Below are 17,282 nucleotides of genomic sequence, written 5' to 3' on the forward strand. Positions count from 1 at the left end.
TGTTGAGGTGTTCAGTAGAACAGTTTGAGTTTGACATCAGTTGTAATGTGATGGATTGTGGTGGATGTGTTTTGTATGGGATGGATTCTGCAGTTTGGGCAGAGAAACATTCTGTGGAATGTCTGTGTATCCATGGGTGCCAGTAGATATTAACATACGGTGACCATATTTTGTAAACCAAAACCAGGGATCTTTTTATGGAGGTTTGCACCTATATTCACATTTTTGCAACTTTCGTGATGACAGTGCCATTGTCACTTGTCAAGAGTTAAATATACAATGAATATCACATTTTAACAGTGCATCATAACTTGTAACAGGAGAATGTTCTGTGGCATGTTCAGATTTGTACATGTGGCAACTGTACTGGTGTTATCACGTGATAACGCTTCATCTAAAGCTGAATGTTTATAAGTAATGCATTTTCTACTGCTGCAGATTCTATAAGATAAGAAATGAAACATAATGCATTTTGGAGGAAAGTACTGTTAGGGATATTTTTATCTCTTGGAACAATATTACTTAAGTGGGGACTGTCCTTGGAAATCTGGAACATATGCTCACTCTTTATTAAAATATTCCACAGTACATGACATATTCTTTTACTCAAAAAGGTCATTTTTTTGTGGAATAATGCATGATCAGGACCTTGTTTCAAAATAACACCAGATTTGAACTCTGCAGAATGTTTCTCAACCATATAAGTGGTTAATTTGTAAGGTTAGACCACATATTCATAGGCACCATCATCTGATTGAACTCTGCAGAATGTTTCTCAATCATATTAAGTGGTTAATTTGTAAGGTTAGACCACATATTCATAGGCACCATCATCTGATTGAACTCTGCAGAATGTTTCTCAACCATATAAGTGGTTAATTTGTAAGGTTAGACCACATATTCATAGGCACCATCATCTGATTGAACTCTGCAGAATGTTTCTCAACCATATAAGTGGTTAATTTGTAAGGTTAGACCACATATTCATAGGCACCATCATCTGATTGAACTTAGAGTAATATTGAATAAAAATTCACGAAACACTTGTCAGGATGTCATTAAGAGAATTCTTTGTAAATTAACAACAGTTAATCAAGGTTTATCACTTGGACAACCTCTTTTCAGAATGACTAAATTTTGATTAAAATTATTTAACCTCAATGCATGATAAATATACTTAAATACTAATAATGCTACTGCATGGAATAGAAGTATATTACTTAGTATGTGGTATCTGAAATAACAAATACTCCATTTTGTACATGTCTTCTGTCATAAATTTTGTGAGTGGGGATTTCAACATAGCTTACACACAGTTGCTTCACTTTAATTTTGTTGTGTACTTTGTAAATGCTGATATTATACAATTAATTGGATCTTTTGTACAATTGTTCCTAAAGGGTCTATAATTTAGAGATTTTTCTCTAATTTTGTTGCAAACATGTTTGATAGATACATTTTAAAGAGTTTATTTAACCCATGGATGGATGTAAAGGAGAAATATTTTGTACCTTTGTAATCTAATTAAATATATGAATAACCATATTTTTCCAGTTACTGTTTGATTTTCTGGCATTCAAAAATGACATAAGATTTTGGAGAGGGAAAAAAAACATGGTGGGAATGTCTGTTCGGACTATCATCTGGCGGAGCATAAGTCAAGTGATTGTTTTTCTTTATCTACTGGATGAAGACACAAGTCTCCTTGTTTTAATTCCTTCAGGAATAGCATCTGTTATAGAGGTCAGAGGTTTTTTTATGTCTGCATTCTCAAAGTATTTGTCAAAACAAAGGTAAAAGTACTAATCCCATAGACGTGAAAAATTTATTAGGTGTATATATGTATTTTTTTTATTAATTCAGTAATTCATACTTTAGTTCTAGATAAATTTGTCTAATTGTGATGCATTTTGTGAGTAGAAGTTTACATCATTATTGGAAATAGATCCATAAAGCTAAGATTTTATTACTGGTGGTGCTGACTTGTTTATCTCTTGTTCTCTTAGCCTAATATTCATCTAGCTTACAGATCATTATATTAATCGTAATTCTTTTTGTTAGTTTTCTTGTTCAGTAAATGAAGTTTGGTCTGCACTGTATATTTAACAAATTGGTTTTGTTTAAAGTTAAAATTGTATTTCTTTGTCTTACACCATTTGACTTCTTTTTAGGTGGTAGTTATATAACATTTCTGTATAATATACTTTGATTGTGATGCTACAAGTATGAAATAATACTTTATGTACTGTAAGATTGTATTTATATATTAAATACTCTTTTTATATTCACTGTTTGTGGTTACAAAAAAACAACAACCGTGTCACTACTAAACTAATTGCTTATAGTTTGAGTTCAGTACTACTGAAGACAGCTTACATATCAAGACACTATTGTTAACTGTTACATTACAAAACTGTTGAGTGTAACTGCACTGAAAATGTTAAATTACATTCTTTTCATGGATGTTATTTCATAAATTCTTCAAGCTTTAGTATTTAAAGACTTTTCTGATTTCTTTACAGTTTTGGAAAGTGACAAAGGCACTCAAATTACATGTTACATTTAAAGGAATAATTCCTAACTTTAGGGTAAGTTCTGCCTTCCATGTCTTCAGCATGTTTTCAACTTTGTAAGTGTGTGAATGTATTGATTGAATTTGTTTGACAAGTATAAATCATTGTTAATGCTGTGATATATAAATACAGATTTAAACCTTTTTTTTGCCAATATTTATATTTTAGGCAGTAATCTATTTTGAAGCAAGTTAATTTTTGTAGGCTATCAGTTGTCATTAAATATTTCAAACTTTGTAACTTGTCGATAGATTAAACAACATGTTTAGATTTGGGAATGTCTCAGAAAACTTAATTTTGTGATTTTACAAAATCACAAAGATTTAAGATATTTAAAATAGAAATAACTCTTTGTGCTGATAAAGTTTGCACTTATCATTTCTAAGAGTTAAATAAAACGAATATTCAAACTTACATTTAAAACTGTGTTTGAAAAAAAAAACATTAAACGTATCTGTTAGTACTTAATCTAATTAAATCTACATCTTCTGTGTGCAAAACGGGCACTTTTTAGACTCTAAGGCTCAGTCCGTATACACATTGATTTAAAATTAGGGCATATGCTAGGCTTCAGGTCTTAACTTAAAAAACAAAACAGAAATATAATTATAAGTAATCACATAAACTATATTATTCTTCCCTTCTGAAAGACATGCAACCATAGTAAACAAATGTATAGAAAAAGATTCTGCTTTCAACACAGTTTACTTGTAAGGCTGGAATGTCTTACACCTTACTCTTTCCAGGTTATTGATGTGCATATTTTGGACATGCTCATAAGAAGTTCTGCCCTCACAATAATTAAACTTCAATAATATATTCAATATGTATATTCATGTAGAAGATGTTTTGCTAGATCCATTTTTTGTTTCTGTTTGTATATATGTTTATATATATACTCTTGAATGTTTTATAGTTTGAAAGTTCAAGTGCAAGTGAAAAGCAGACAGAGGAATACGATTCACAAGTACAAAATTTATTTATTTAGTTAATTTGGAGAAATTCACTTTTTGAATTTAAAATACCTAAGAGGCTTCAGTTCCTCACAGAATTAAACTAAAATCTGTAAGTACTTTTGAATTCTCAGTGAGTCTGGTATAAAACTGTATTTGTTAGTCTATTTATTACAATATCGGTTTCATGGTCCAGCAAATTTTCCATGTCATTCCAATATATAGTGAACATATAAAATTAAATCTAGTTCTTAAACTTATTGCGATTTATAAAATGTTTTTAGCAAGTGTTTTGGTAGTTTATATATTATTCAGTTTTTAGTAGTTTAATACTGGATAAACAAGTACATTGGTTGAAGAGCATATTTGTTGTTTTTTTATCTTTTATTAGAGTATGAAATACCTGTCATTTCTGTTATATCCCCTGTGTTTGGGAGGAGCTGTCTATTCATTATTTTATGTCCAACATAAAAGGCAAGTTTGTAAATCAACAGTATTGTATTTGTTTCATTTTGTATGGTATATTTTATTGTGTGGAAATGCCGTAGAACATAACTGATGTTTCTGTGTTTAACAGTCTCATCAGATCTGTTACAAGTTTTCACTTTCGAAAGATAGACACCAGGAACTAATACTAGAAGAAATTGAGATTTCTATGTATTATAACTAGTTTTACTGGTAACCTATTATAATTTTATTAAAAGGTAAAAAAATTGGGGAGTAAACCTCTCTTCCATTTTATTATAATTTTCCACAAAACATTCATGCAAACAAGTGACTATGCTTGACCGATGTAGCTCTGTGAAAGTAGAATTGGTATTCCAATTTTTATGGATGTATGCATTTATTACATGACACAGTTCTATTAAGAAGAGACTTTTGTACAGGAAATGTTTGTTTCCACTCTGCTCTTTCTATGAGATATGTTAAACAGCTAGATTCATCAGTATATATGTAATAAAAACATTCGTGTTCTGGTAATGAAGGAATTGAGTGATAAAAACTTATGTTCTGAAATGTAGCTATATTTCAAAGTCTAGGATACTGAGATTTGTGTTATTTCCAGAACTGTCTAAACAGCTTTTTATCAGTTTTTTAATTTAAAAAGTGAACCTGAAAGAGATGTTTTAATGTCATTTATCATTTTGCAACTAAGAGAAGTGAAGTATCAAAAGCATTGCTTTACTATATACATAAACATACCTAACTGTAAGTTGTTACTGATGTAGGGAATGTTACTCGTGGATACCCAAATCACTGACATTTTTTGTTTTCAAGTTACTTATCTTGAATATTGTGAAATATTTAAAAAACAGATTAACAATAAGACATGGGTATTTTTTCCCTTAGCTATTACTGAAAGGTTTTGTATGCTTACAAAAACATGTACACACAAACATTGTGAGAACCAAATATTTCTGATTATGAGTATGTTATGTTTATAAAATGCTTTTTTTTTTTTTAAATGCAGCTGGTATTCCTGGTGTATCCATAGTCTTGTTAATGGTGAGCTTTCAAGTTTATATTCTTAATTAGGCTCAGATTGAACATTATGAAATTCTAAATGTTTACAACCGTAGTTATCAAAGTTGTTACACTGAATAATTGAAAAGGATATTTTTGTAATGTATATACGGAAGTGCTTTTCTCCATTTTGTAAGATGTTTGGTTGGTGACTCCATTACTAATTGTATTTTCTGTTGGATAAGGTTTTATACAAAAATATAAAACATTAATATAGATATATATATATATATTAACAAATTATGTAAATCGGAAAACAAAAATCCGTTTTTTTTTAAATAACATCTGTAGTTTTATTTTGTAACATACTTTTACAGTCCAATTGAGACCAGAAAGGTCAGACAGAATACCAGTTAATTCATACATTTCAATGTATATCTGTCTGTAGAAGTTTTATTTTGTGATTAATTTAATTAGAAACAAAAACCTGAAGTTATTTTACAAAACTTCTAACCATTCTAGGTGTTTATGCCTTTGGATTCCTCTTCATGTTACCTCAACTGTTTGTTAATTACAAACTTAAGTCTGTAGCACATCTACCTTGGAGAGCTTTCATGTATAAGGTAAATAATTTTAATTATTTAAAATGAAACAGCTTTTAAAAACACTCATTTGAAAAACCAAACTTTGTAATCAAAAGCAGTATCCATAAAGAGATTGACCTTCTGTCAGTACCTATTTTGTTATGTATACATACAATCTCAAACAACTAGTTAAAACTTTCCGGTTGGAACAAGTTCAGATATATTAAAAAAATTTATTAATAAGAAAAAAATATTGATGGGATATAAAATTTGTTTTCATAATTCAAAATTGTATGACGTACATAGAGAACCAAACAACTAGGGAAATTTTTAATAATTTAATCTCTGTCATTCATGTAATTGATTATTTTCATATAAATCTAATCTTCCAATTCTCAGTTTTTTATTAAACCTGCTCTTCATGTAATATGATAGGCAACTTTGGTGTAATAGTTTAGGAATGAGTTACATACATTATAGATATCTTCAGGTACAATAGTTTAGGAATGTGTTAAATTTAAATCATGAACTGTTGTACTTAAAAATGTATCATGTATGAAACAAGCCATAAATATGAATTATATACTTTATTGAAAATAATTGTTCTTAGACTTTGTGCAATAAAATTCAACATTTGACACAGTGTACTAGATGTATTAGTCTCTGAAAACAAATGAATTCTAATCATAAACAAATCATACATTTACTGTTTTATGATAAAGCATGTAATGATACTAGATGATTTCTTTGAATATATTACAGTGATTCATAAGGTGGAAATACGTTGTAAGAAATATTAATATAAAAAAGGTTTTATTACAGGTGTTTTTATTTAATTTCTCAATTCTGTCATCAGCATGTAAACTTCAGGAACATTCTACATATTTAACTTTCCATACAATAAGTTTAAAGTGTATGTGTTATGATAATGTTTTGTTTAATATTTAATTAAACAATTTTGGCACCAATGTATGTCAGTAAACATGAGATGTAGTTTGTATTTCAAATTTTCACTGTTCCCCCTTTATAACATTCTACAGACAAAGAAAAGAAGTGTTTCTTTTCATCTTACAATATTCTTATTTTCTGTCTTAACAGTAATTAGTGAGATGAAAAATGTGAAATAATATTATCTTTTTATTATTGGAATGCATCATTTGTGACCAGATCTTTAATTCAGTTGTTAACCGTTTCACTTATGATTTCCTATAATTTTGTTTTAATACTATTCTTTGTACTCACTAGACCGGTAATCCTTCTATCAAAAAGCATTAAATTATACCAAGAGTCAATTAGTTGTTTCCTGTAGAGCCAACATAAAACAACACATGATCTAAAGCTAAAGAAATATTAGATGTTATGTTGAGAAGTTTAGAATTTTTACAGTTTAGTTATGTTAGTTGAACGATACATAACAATAAATAAAAATATATGCATAAAAAATTATTTGTAGTACTCGCAAGTTGTTTTCTATGTGCACATTTTTATACTTGAACTGTTTGGACTTTATTTAATAAACGTATTTGACCTCCCCTCCCCAAATTTGGGTGTCAAAAAATTAATGCAGCATTTTACAATACAAAAAAACTAAGAAATAGCCACTTTTTTTTAACCTTCTCTTTTCAGTGGTTCCTACCAAGCTATACAGTCCTTAAACAGGAGTCCCATTAAAGGCATTATGCTATTGTTAGATTATTACTTAGCCAAGCCTAGTAATATTTGACAGTCTGAATTAAACCAACAAATTATTCAACAATCAAAATATTTTTGAGCGACTGAAGAAAAGTAGATATTAATTTGTTGTATCATGTTTGCTAAAGTGAGCAAGCCACAAACTTTTAAAAGAGTGCCATTCAAGATGATATAACATATTTAATGTCAGAGTTTTCAACTGTTTATTTTAACTTACATGTCTGATTTAGTGATAAAGGAAATTAAATACAAATACAATATACAGGAACACTGAAAACAGTGTTTGGGACAGCATAGTGTCACTAGTTTACTTTGTTACTTGTCTGCTTTGCCGTAAATTATAGTCAATATTCAGTGGACCAAGCCCGTTCACATTTGATTAATCAGTTATTGTGCGTGACTCAAAGAAAACTGTTTAATTGTATTAATCACTCAGCTCTAAATGTAAATGAACCTGCAAAAACAATACTGTTAAATTTCTGTAATGTTGTAGAACCTTAGATCTAGAGCAGACGGCAGATCTTAACCACTAATTAACTGAGTAATCTTTGGCTGGGTATAAAATACATGAAGGGTATTTCTTCCTCATACTGTGAAGAAAGACATTTATAAACTTTTATTGTTTTAACATTTTGTATTTTTGTTATTTTAAAGTTTAAATACATGGATTTTCCAGGCTTTCAACACATTCATTGACGATCTCTTTGCTTTCATCATCACTATGCCCACAGCCCACAGGGTTGCCTGTTTTCGTGACGACATTGTCTTTCTGGTGTACCTTTATCAAAGATGGTAAGTGCATAAACAGACATGTTTGTGTGAGTTTACAAATTCTTTGGACAATAAGACAGACTGAGATTGAAAGAAACCATATTTGTTCCAAAATTATATCATTTAGAACTTTTTATGTCAGTTAAGTATTACAAGAAATGAAATACTCCTTATACAGGACTTGGAAACCAAATACATAATGATGTGTGTGCACGTGACATGCTATTTTTATACTTAATGTTATACTTTCATATAAAGTGAGAAAATGAAATTAACATTCATCATAAAACAAATAGTAGCACAACATTAAGTTCTAGGAAGTTAATCTGAAATCTTGACAACAACATTGTCATACTTACATTATGTATGATTGATTTATAACATTAGAGTCAGTTATATAAAGTAACTTCCTAGGGTTTTGTATTAAAATTCACTCTGTCAGTTCCTCTTGTATACAATGAAATGCACATTATTTTTACAAAGAAGAGTTTTACTGATGTGACCAAACTAAACTGTTTGCTACAGGTTGTATCCAGTTGACAGGAGTCGTGTGAATGAATTTGGTGAGTCGTATGGTGAAAAAAATGAGAATTCAAAGAAAAACAAATGAATAATTGAAGACAAGAAATTCATTATGGTGTGGTATAGGTTACTTTGTCTTCAATTTTTATGATTTAAGTAACATTCCAAGACACATTTTCTTCATATTAGTTGGAACATGCTAGTTGGAACAGATAAGTGGTGTGTTTTTAAATCTAAATCTTGAACACATTTGAGATTTTAAAATAACATTTCTTCCCTGGTCACTTGCTTTAAGTATAGCTTCCAGCTTATCAGACTTGTATCGGTAATTTAGCCACTGCTTGCAAATAAAAGTGTTAACACAATGGACTCAAAAATTATGATATTTTGATATTTTAAATAGATCAGTGTATGTGCTGCTAACAGTTACTTTTGAATAGTGCAATTTCTTTTTCTTCGCAGTATTTTTTAACTATGTAACAAAGAAAACGAATAGTCATGTATTTAAAAAAAATGCATTTTGTTATACTGCTGTGATCAGGATATTAAAAGTTTTGTGCAACTCAAGGCAAAATCTATCTCTTACCAAAATGTTTGAGCATCTCTGAATATATAACGTATTCAGTTTGTTTCAGAAACCATTATTTTTATAAGAATATGTAAGACAGCTAGATGTGAATTTAAAATATGTCTCTTACTTATTTAAAATCACCACGTATCTTCAGTGGTGTATAAACATCAAATTCATACTCTCTCTGGTTCAGTAGCTCTGGTTGTTTAAACCATTCATTTTGATATCTTGATTTGTGTACATTACTACAACTAATTAATTACAATGTTGCTCTTTTTATTGTGTACAAGGAGATGCCCTATCTCTACCATAGTAATACTGGGAACAATAATATGGTGTACATACATTTTTTTTTATTAGTACATTCATGTTGATAAGATTTTCAGAAAATATTTTGAATGTCATTGGATGATTTATTTCTAAATGTCTACCAGATGGCATTGGCTGATATTAATGCAGGTTTGTTGATATACAGATGAAATCTTCAACTAAACTACAAATTGTTTTTAAGTGCTTTTCCTTCTACTTTTATATGTTATTAGATTAGCTTCATTTGAATTATCACAGGCATGACCTTTGATAGAAACAAAGAAATTGTTAGCATGACATTTTGATACATAAATTGAATGTAATGGAACTGTTGTTAAGCATTAGTTAAATTCATTGATGTAGTGCTGAGATGGAAGAGAGGTTTTCCATTAAGCTGCAATAGATACTAGTCTTCTGGTGTGTGTTAAAGAATATAACTTACATAAAATAAGTTTTAATTACAACTGATTAATTAGATCTCTTTAAAACATAAAAACTAAATAGTGACTTGGTTCCCATATGTGTTTCAAATTTACATTTTGCATAGACTTATATCGTCATTAATGTTATTACGATGGTTATTATAATAAAAATCTTGTGGTTGGATGCTTGCATAAATGTTTTTTTTATATCATAATGTGTAGTGGTATTAAATGTCCAGTACTCAATGCTTATTGTAATAATTTGATGTTTGAAGTAAACATGCAAGATTTCATACATGAAGTTTGTTTGGATTCTTAATAAAGAATCTCAAAATTCTGTATTTGAGTTTGATATAAACATCTGTAGAAAATACAAGTTCTTCAAACACACAAGAGAATTGATGTTTTCCTTGGGGAATGCTAACAAGAAGTATTTCTAAAGGTTAAAATACATAATTTATTTTTAACATTCACAAATCATGCTCAAAATATTTTAAGTCTCAATTCATAATTTCATTCAGAAATCTGGTTTACTAACCTTTTATCATATTTCACAACCTGAGTAATCACTATCTATAAACTTTTTTTTTTTAAACTACAAAATATACTTCAGGCAATCTTGGTTTTCTAGAAAGTTTGAAGATATCATTGATATATATATATATATGTAAGAAGCTTTGAAGAGTATTTGAAACATGGTGCCATCAAAATTCACTTCTAGCTTCTCCTGATGCATTTGATGTGTTTATAGAAAAAAAAACTAATACTTGAGATGCCGTTGAACTGTAAGTGGCCTTAGCAACCACTGTGATGTCGTTCTCCATATAATGACCCCTAGGAACAGGGATAACATGTGTGATGAAAGCTTGGCAACACCGCTGAAAAATGGACAGTAGGGACACTGGTAAGATCCACACACTTCACAGATGTTTAGAACGTATAAGTCGTAAGCTTCATAGATCACTTCTTTGAATCGTTCTGATAAAGTATAGAAAAGGTGGAGGAAGCTCTTATTTACTTGCATAATACACACAAGGATTGCTAATTTAATATAATTTCCCAACTGAAATACAGGACTAAACTAAATTATGGTTAAACTATACTGGTATACAACACGAATCTCGTAACTAGAACCAGTGTTTTTTCGTTCTGTAAAAAAACTGACATTAAGCAATTAATTTAGAACTTTTAAATTTACTGTGGATGAAAGGTGAAGAAAATAATGATTAAATTCACAGTTTTATCATGCCATAGATAAAACTTCAGTAATAACCCCCTTGTAACAAAAACAATGGGGGGTAAAGTTGCCTGAGTAGGTAAAACAAAAGCAGTTGTATGTTTCATAAAAATTTCATATATTAATGACCACGGTTTCACCAATACAGGCATTGGCTTGATGATGCCTTTAGTGGTTAATGAATGAAGTGTTTATGAAATTGTCTTTACTTTTTTTTTCTCAGTTTTGTTATTACAGAGTTTTACCAAGTTACAATAGTTTCAAGAATGAGCTAAAACTGAACTTACCAGGAGTATAATAGTCATAAACCCTGGCTTTCAAGTAGCGAGTTAAGTTAGCCACAGGGTACCATCTTTCTACTGTAAAATTCACACACAACCACTCGAAATCCAACTGAAAAATAAAAAGATAACAGTTGAAGTTTTGAGTTTCTTTGATAGAAGCTGATCATCAATATGTTAACATTACTGTTACATGAGTAAGTGGTGTTTACAGTGGAGTTACTGTACTCAGTTACGGGACTTTCCTGTAAAGAAACTAACATCTTTGCCTTGAGCTTTAGGTAAAGCTTCAACTTAAGAGTATGCAACACAATTATTTGGTTTTTATATTCATACTTACATATTCAAACATGAAAACTGCTGATCTTGGGATAACTCTGCCTCGTCTGAGTCGAGGCACTACCTCTTTACGAATGTAGGAATCCATAATAGGTTTGTACATCATGTATCCTGTTGGCAAAGTAATTTCTATTACAGCTACTCCACTAGTGGGACTTTCTGAAAGCAGTTTCCACCTTGAAAATCATTAAAAAGAAAAAAGGAACCATAAGCTAACTTTAAGGTTAATTTAATATCTGTGTATCTTATAAGTTCTCTTTATACAAAAGAGCTCAACTTTTGGGTTAATGTAATGAATACATATTTTTATGGAGAAATTCAACCTTAGTGATGAAATGATGCAAGTTTTCATACAAAGACAAAACACAGTCCAAGGATAAGTTGTTTAAAAGGTATGGGAAAAATGTGCTTAGTTTCAATACCAGGAAAATACATTACTAGTGTAAGACAAAAGCTTTACTAAATTAACAAAGCAAAAAATTTAGTTACCCATAAATATGGAACCATTGGTAATCCCAGAGAAAATTGTTGTGGAATAAGGAAGATTTTAAATCTTCTAATTTACAAGTTTATTAATAACTAAAAATAACAATTCTTATGTTTGTCCTGAACATTTTATTAGTTACAGAAAATAAGGAACTGTTTCCTGCTTTTCATTACAACTATGTCTGACTATTTTTTATTTATTTTTATTATTAAAGAATGTGTGCATTGTGATGAATTATTTATCGGTGGAACAGATAATTTAAGGTTATGGATAAGTTTACATAAATTCTGTGTTAGATGTCCTGAAAAAAAAAACTGTATGCCAGGAAACATTTTAATGTATTTTGGAAAACAAAAAAAATATTAAAAGAACCATATTTGGGCATGTGAAGTAAAACATAAAAAAATATTTTATAAACTTGTTTGGTACTACTTTAAATAGATAAAGTAAGAGGGCAGAAGTAACTGCTTGAAGAAGTGATAAAGGAAAAAAGAACCTCTCTCTTATTCTAGTAGTTTATTACTTATCTTATAAAGGCCCAACCTAAAATAATGATAACTCAATGGATTGTTTAACTTTGAGTTACTTTTATAACTATCTAGTTTATTTTAATAGCAGTACAGATTTCATTCCACTGTAGTTTTCTATAGATTATTAATGACATCTATACTTATTAGGCAAGGTCTACCTTGCACAGCTTTCAATGTTTAAGTGAGATTTATTCCGACCATGGTAATGAGCAGTAACTGTCAAATCGAAGGATTCTAACGGTGGCTGGAGGAGGAGGAAGTCTCTGTCTACATTGTATTGAATGTCTAACTGAAGAATTGCAAGTCCTGAGCCTTTAGCTTGTATTTCCACATGGCCCCACACATTAGGTGCAACCTAATAAATAAGCAAATTGTTAAACTTCATACATCAGTACGTTAATCTCTCTGACCAAAGTGTTCTTTGGTAGATAGGATGACCGGTACACAAGATTCCATGTAATTAGAAAATGCACATTGTGTTATTTTGTGTTATATTCTATACTCATCTGAAAAAAACTGATAAGATATCAGCACAGATATATGCATTAATCATCACAGGAGGTTTTACCTTGCAAACACAATGTTGTACTTGATATCAAAAGCTCCTATTTTCTTATTATTATTAGCTGCTGCTGGTCACAGAAATGTATTTAAGACTGTAAATTCATTTTTAAACAGTTATATATCTCAAAAGATGCTTTCACCTTTCAATCATTGTACCAAACTGACCTCCATAAACTTATATTTGCTCGTTTTATCTCCCAATAGGACTATCTTACCTCGTACATTTTGTCATTGATAGAAAGTGCTTTGTATCTTAAACTTTCGTCATCAAATAACATGATCTACCTTAACATGTTATCTTTCCCAGAAGTAGCTTTCTATTTATTTTATTATAATAACGACACCTGCAGTAAGTCTTGTATCTTAATTTCACAGTTTTGTATCTTACCAACACAGACTTGGAGGCAGCTAAGTTGCGTTCGTCCACCTTACGCTCATCAGTTTCACCAGGATTGGATGAAGATTCAACTTGCAAAGTCATTTTTGTAATATCTCTCACATGAGTTCTGAATGATACTTCTATCAGTGCTTGCATGGCAACAATAGTATCCTAGCAAACAAATATAAAATGTAACCATACATAGAGAAATTAATGCTTTTTAACAGTTTATTACATTTCATGCAAAGCTACTTGGAAGTTTATCTGCACTGAGCTGTCCTTTAGTTAAAGAATAACAGATTAGATGGAAGGCAGCTAGTCAACACCATCTACTGCTAAATATTGGGCTGCTCTTTACAAATGAATAGTGGGATTGACTGTAACATTATAACACCTCCATGACTGAAAAAGCAAGCATGTTTGGTGGTGGAATTCAAACATATGACAAAAATCAATCTTAATGAAACATTAAAGTAATCTAACAACATTAACAGAATTATGAGATGTCTTGAATGAAATGTAATTGTATTCTAGTAACACAGATGTGAATTTTGCTAAATATTAGCAACCTCCGAGTAAAAAATGAATACATATAGTTTAATATACAAATAGTAGACAAGTTATAATATTCTAGACATAGACAAACAAATATAGTTCACAACTTCAAGTAAATTTATCAAAAGAATGTTTCTGAAGTATAAGAAAAATAACCATAGTATTCTAGTAGCATTAGTTCACGTACATGTATCAAAATCTGTTGGGCAAAACATGCCAACTTGCATTACTTCTTCCCAGTGAGTGGATGTTATTACTACTGTTTGAAACAAAATAGCTGAAAACATAATCACATTATAATTTATAATGTTAACTTTTTTTTTTGATTTAAGCATATTAAATGATTGATAAAGTTACTAGTCACATACTTGCGTTGAAATGAAACCAGCATCATAACGACGCATTGTGTTCAACCATCTTACTATCTGGTCTTGAATAATGCCACCGTGCCTTACATACACCATTAAAGCATAGGCTGTGGCTTCCACTGCTACAGCATCCCATTTGCTTGGAAATCGTGGCATAATGAAAGGTCGTTGATTTTGATAGACTATCTCTGGAGGAGGGATGGGTTCTGGACTCCAGTACACCAACCCCTCTGTTTCAGAAAAAGATCATTATAATTACTATATCTTTTATAATCGTTTTTCACTCCAATCAAGAAATATTCAGTAGAAAAGAAAAAAATTAAACTGAAAATTTAGTAATTAATGTCCTTAATCCTGAAATATGGTTTTGTTTTATTACAGAAGGAAACCATTTGTATTTGTTTATAATTTTCTATTCAACCTAGTCACATTTTTGATGCTGTGTAATTTTGTTTTAAAACAATTATTTCTTAGGATGTGACATTTTCTCATGATCATCTTGACTTAAGTTTATGTTTTATTACAATTAGAACAGGAAATGTAACTTATTATATAAGCTGAATTAACAATCTCACCAGGATTGAAATTTCATCCAAGTGACAACCATCTTTATTTATTATTTTACAGAGTTGAATCAACTGTGTAGTCAAGGGTATGCATAGATAAATGGTGTTTGTTTTCTAATTTGAGTAATATAAGATTTATCCACTTTTATTGAAAGTGGCAACCCAAGTTCCTACCATGCCACCATCTGACCTGGAACATCAAGTGGGAAAGTTGACCCACTTTTTTATTAGCCACTACAGCACGGAGTTGAACAATCAATAAACAAAGACTTTTGTTTTTTCTTGGTCATGCTGAATCAAACTTATTTCTTTTTTGGTAGTTCATAACAACTGGAAAGTGATTTTTTGTGTAAAACTTAAAAATAAATGTAGAGAATGAATTCCATTTTAACACATGCTATCTGTTGCTATGTCTTTTGTCATCATGTTTCATACTGACTGTAATGCGCATACTTGTTTAATACATGCTATCTATTGCTATGTCTATTATCATCCATCATGTTGTGTTTCATACCGACTGTAATACACACACCTGTTTAACACATGCTATCTGTTGCTATGCCTTTTGTCATCATGTTGTGTTTCATACCAACCATAATGCACAAACCTGTTTCTCGTTTTATCTTATCTAGCATGTTAAATCCCACTTCAGCCTCAGCACTTCCAGCTACCATCAAAGCATAGGTGACAATAGCAACATCATATGGACTAACAAGCTGGGGTAACTGACGTTCTAAGTATAACACTGCTCGAGCTCGGGCATTTGCTGTCTCAGTACGTAGCCCCTATAACGTAAAACATTCATTATTGTATAATTAATTACAGAGTACATAATTTTATAAATTTGCAAAGAAAACAGTAAACTATAAAGAATGTACACAAAAAAAATTTTTTTGTTAATTTTAACTTTTGCAGGCGTATGTATCAACAAGTATACACAAACTTATGAAACCTAACTTAAGTTTCTCATCTGTAAGTGGACTTTCTAAATTCAATTTCATGACAAAAAATAGGTTTAAAAGAAAAAAAGTCTCTAGTATTAAAGTAATACAATTGTCATGTGAGGATCTAAACATCTTACGATACCCCAGGCAAGCTTGATACTTCAGCAAGAGTGATTGTCACATGAGCTGTTAACGTCACATTTCTTGTGGGTCCGTCTTCAATTTGTCGTCGCATCTGTGTAAATAAACAGTTGTAAAGAGCCACGTGTATCATTGATACAAGTATTAAGTACAATGACTATCTCCGTATCTTGACACTTTGAAATTACATATGTTCTAATTTAGTTGAACTAGAACTAGCTGTGTTTAAAAGATGCTGTATGTAGCTAAGTATGGCTTTACTGTTGTAATTAAATCTATTGATGATATTGGAAAGATGCTAAAACTGTATTAAATAAAATGTGTAAATACTGAGTAATGTTCATCCTAATAAATAATTCTTTTATAAAATAGTTATTTTATTACATTTAACCTTGTAACAACTTAAATGGTATTTTTGCAACCCTTCCCTTTTCTTCAATTCATAAATAACAGAAATACCACAAGCACCATGAAACTAGTTACATACACAGCCATAGTACCATGAAACTTCATACAAATACAATCCTAGCACCATCACTCTTGTTACATGCACACACACACACACAGTTATAAACATGATATTTATGAACATCTCTTAAGTTATTAACCAAACTCTTTATTAAATGTATAAAATTGTAACATTGTTTTATTTAAATATATGTTTTCAGCACAGTTCAATAAAAAGCAATGCCATATTTCAATATTGAACTTACTAATTATCTCCTAAAAAAGAGACACCAATATTTTTATAATTATAATTCACATTTTATGAACGAAAGGAAATTATCTCCACCTGTGGATCCATTTTTCTGTTCCATGAATGTTGAACAGTTTCATAAAAAGACCCATCACTCCTTTGATATTTCAGCAAAAACTTAACGGAGTCAGATATAACTTGTGGATCTATGTAGAGGTAATTCTCCCAGTCAGGGTACTGAGCTAAGTTGTATATTCTAGCACAATAAGCTGTCAACCTGTTTATTTCCCACAGAAGAAGGGTATCAAAATAATCAATATTTCTAACTTATAA

General features: G+C 30.2%; 1 protein-coding gene and 1 pseudogene across 4 annotated transcripts in view; one reads left to right on the plus strand and one right to left on the minus strand.

Moving 5' to 3' along the window:
* LOC143251001 (lipid scramblase CLPTM1L) overlaps positions 1–10,199 on the plus strand; it is a 30,201-nt gene extending 20,002 nt beyond the window's left edge. For all 3 annotated transcript variants that reach the window (XM_076502274.1, XM_076502273.1, XM_076502272.1), the window contains exons 9-16: positions 1,555–1,743; positions 2,523–2,588; positions 3,490–3,540; positions 3,918–4,000; positions 4,998–5,032; positions 5,513–5,613; positions 7,943–8,058; positions 8,563–10,199. In XM_076502274.1, coding sequence (XP_076358389.1) covers positions 1,555–1,743; positions 2,523–2,588; positions 3,490–3,540; positions 3,918–4,000; positions 4,998–5,032; positions 5,513–5,613; positions 7,943–8,058; positions 8,563–8,647 — 726 coding nt within the window. In that variant the 3' untranslated portion in view covers positions 8,648–10,199. The remainder of the gene's footprint in view (positions 1–1,554; positions 1,744–2,522; positions 2,589–3,489; positions 3,541–3,917; positions 4,001–4,997; positions 5,033–5,512; positions 5,614–7,942; positions 8,059–8,562) is intronic.
* The window catches only part of LOC143251000 (CD109 antigen-like), a 91,242-nt pseudogene continuing 82,753 nt past the window's right edge, over positions 8,794–17,282 (minus strand). Inside the window, exons 24-32 of the transcript XR_013028459.1 lie at positions 17,046–17,226; positions 16,254–16,346; positions 15,775–15,952; positions 14,602–14,831; positions 13,688–13,849; positions 12,894–13,090; positions 11,720–11,894; positions 11,386–11,491; positions 8,794–10,839 (exon numbers count right to left, since the gene is read on the minus strand). The product of XR_013028459.1 is annotated as a CD109 antigen-like (transcript). The remainder of the gene's footprint in view (positions 10,840–11,385; positions 11,492–11,719; positions 11,895–12,893; positions 13,091–13,687; positions 13,850–14,601; positions 14,832–15,774; positions 15,953–16,253; positions 16,347–17,045; positions 17,227–17,282) is intronic.

Source organism: Tachypleus tridentatus, chromosome 5, assembly GCF_004210375.1.
Source record: "Tachypleus tridentatus isolate NWPU-2018 chromosome 5, ASM421037v1, whole genome shotgun sequence".
Classification (NCBI taxonomy): domain Eukaryota; kingdom Metazoa; phylum Arthropoda; class Merostomata; order Xiphosura; family Limulidae; genus Tachypleus; species Tachypleus tridentatus.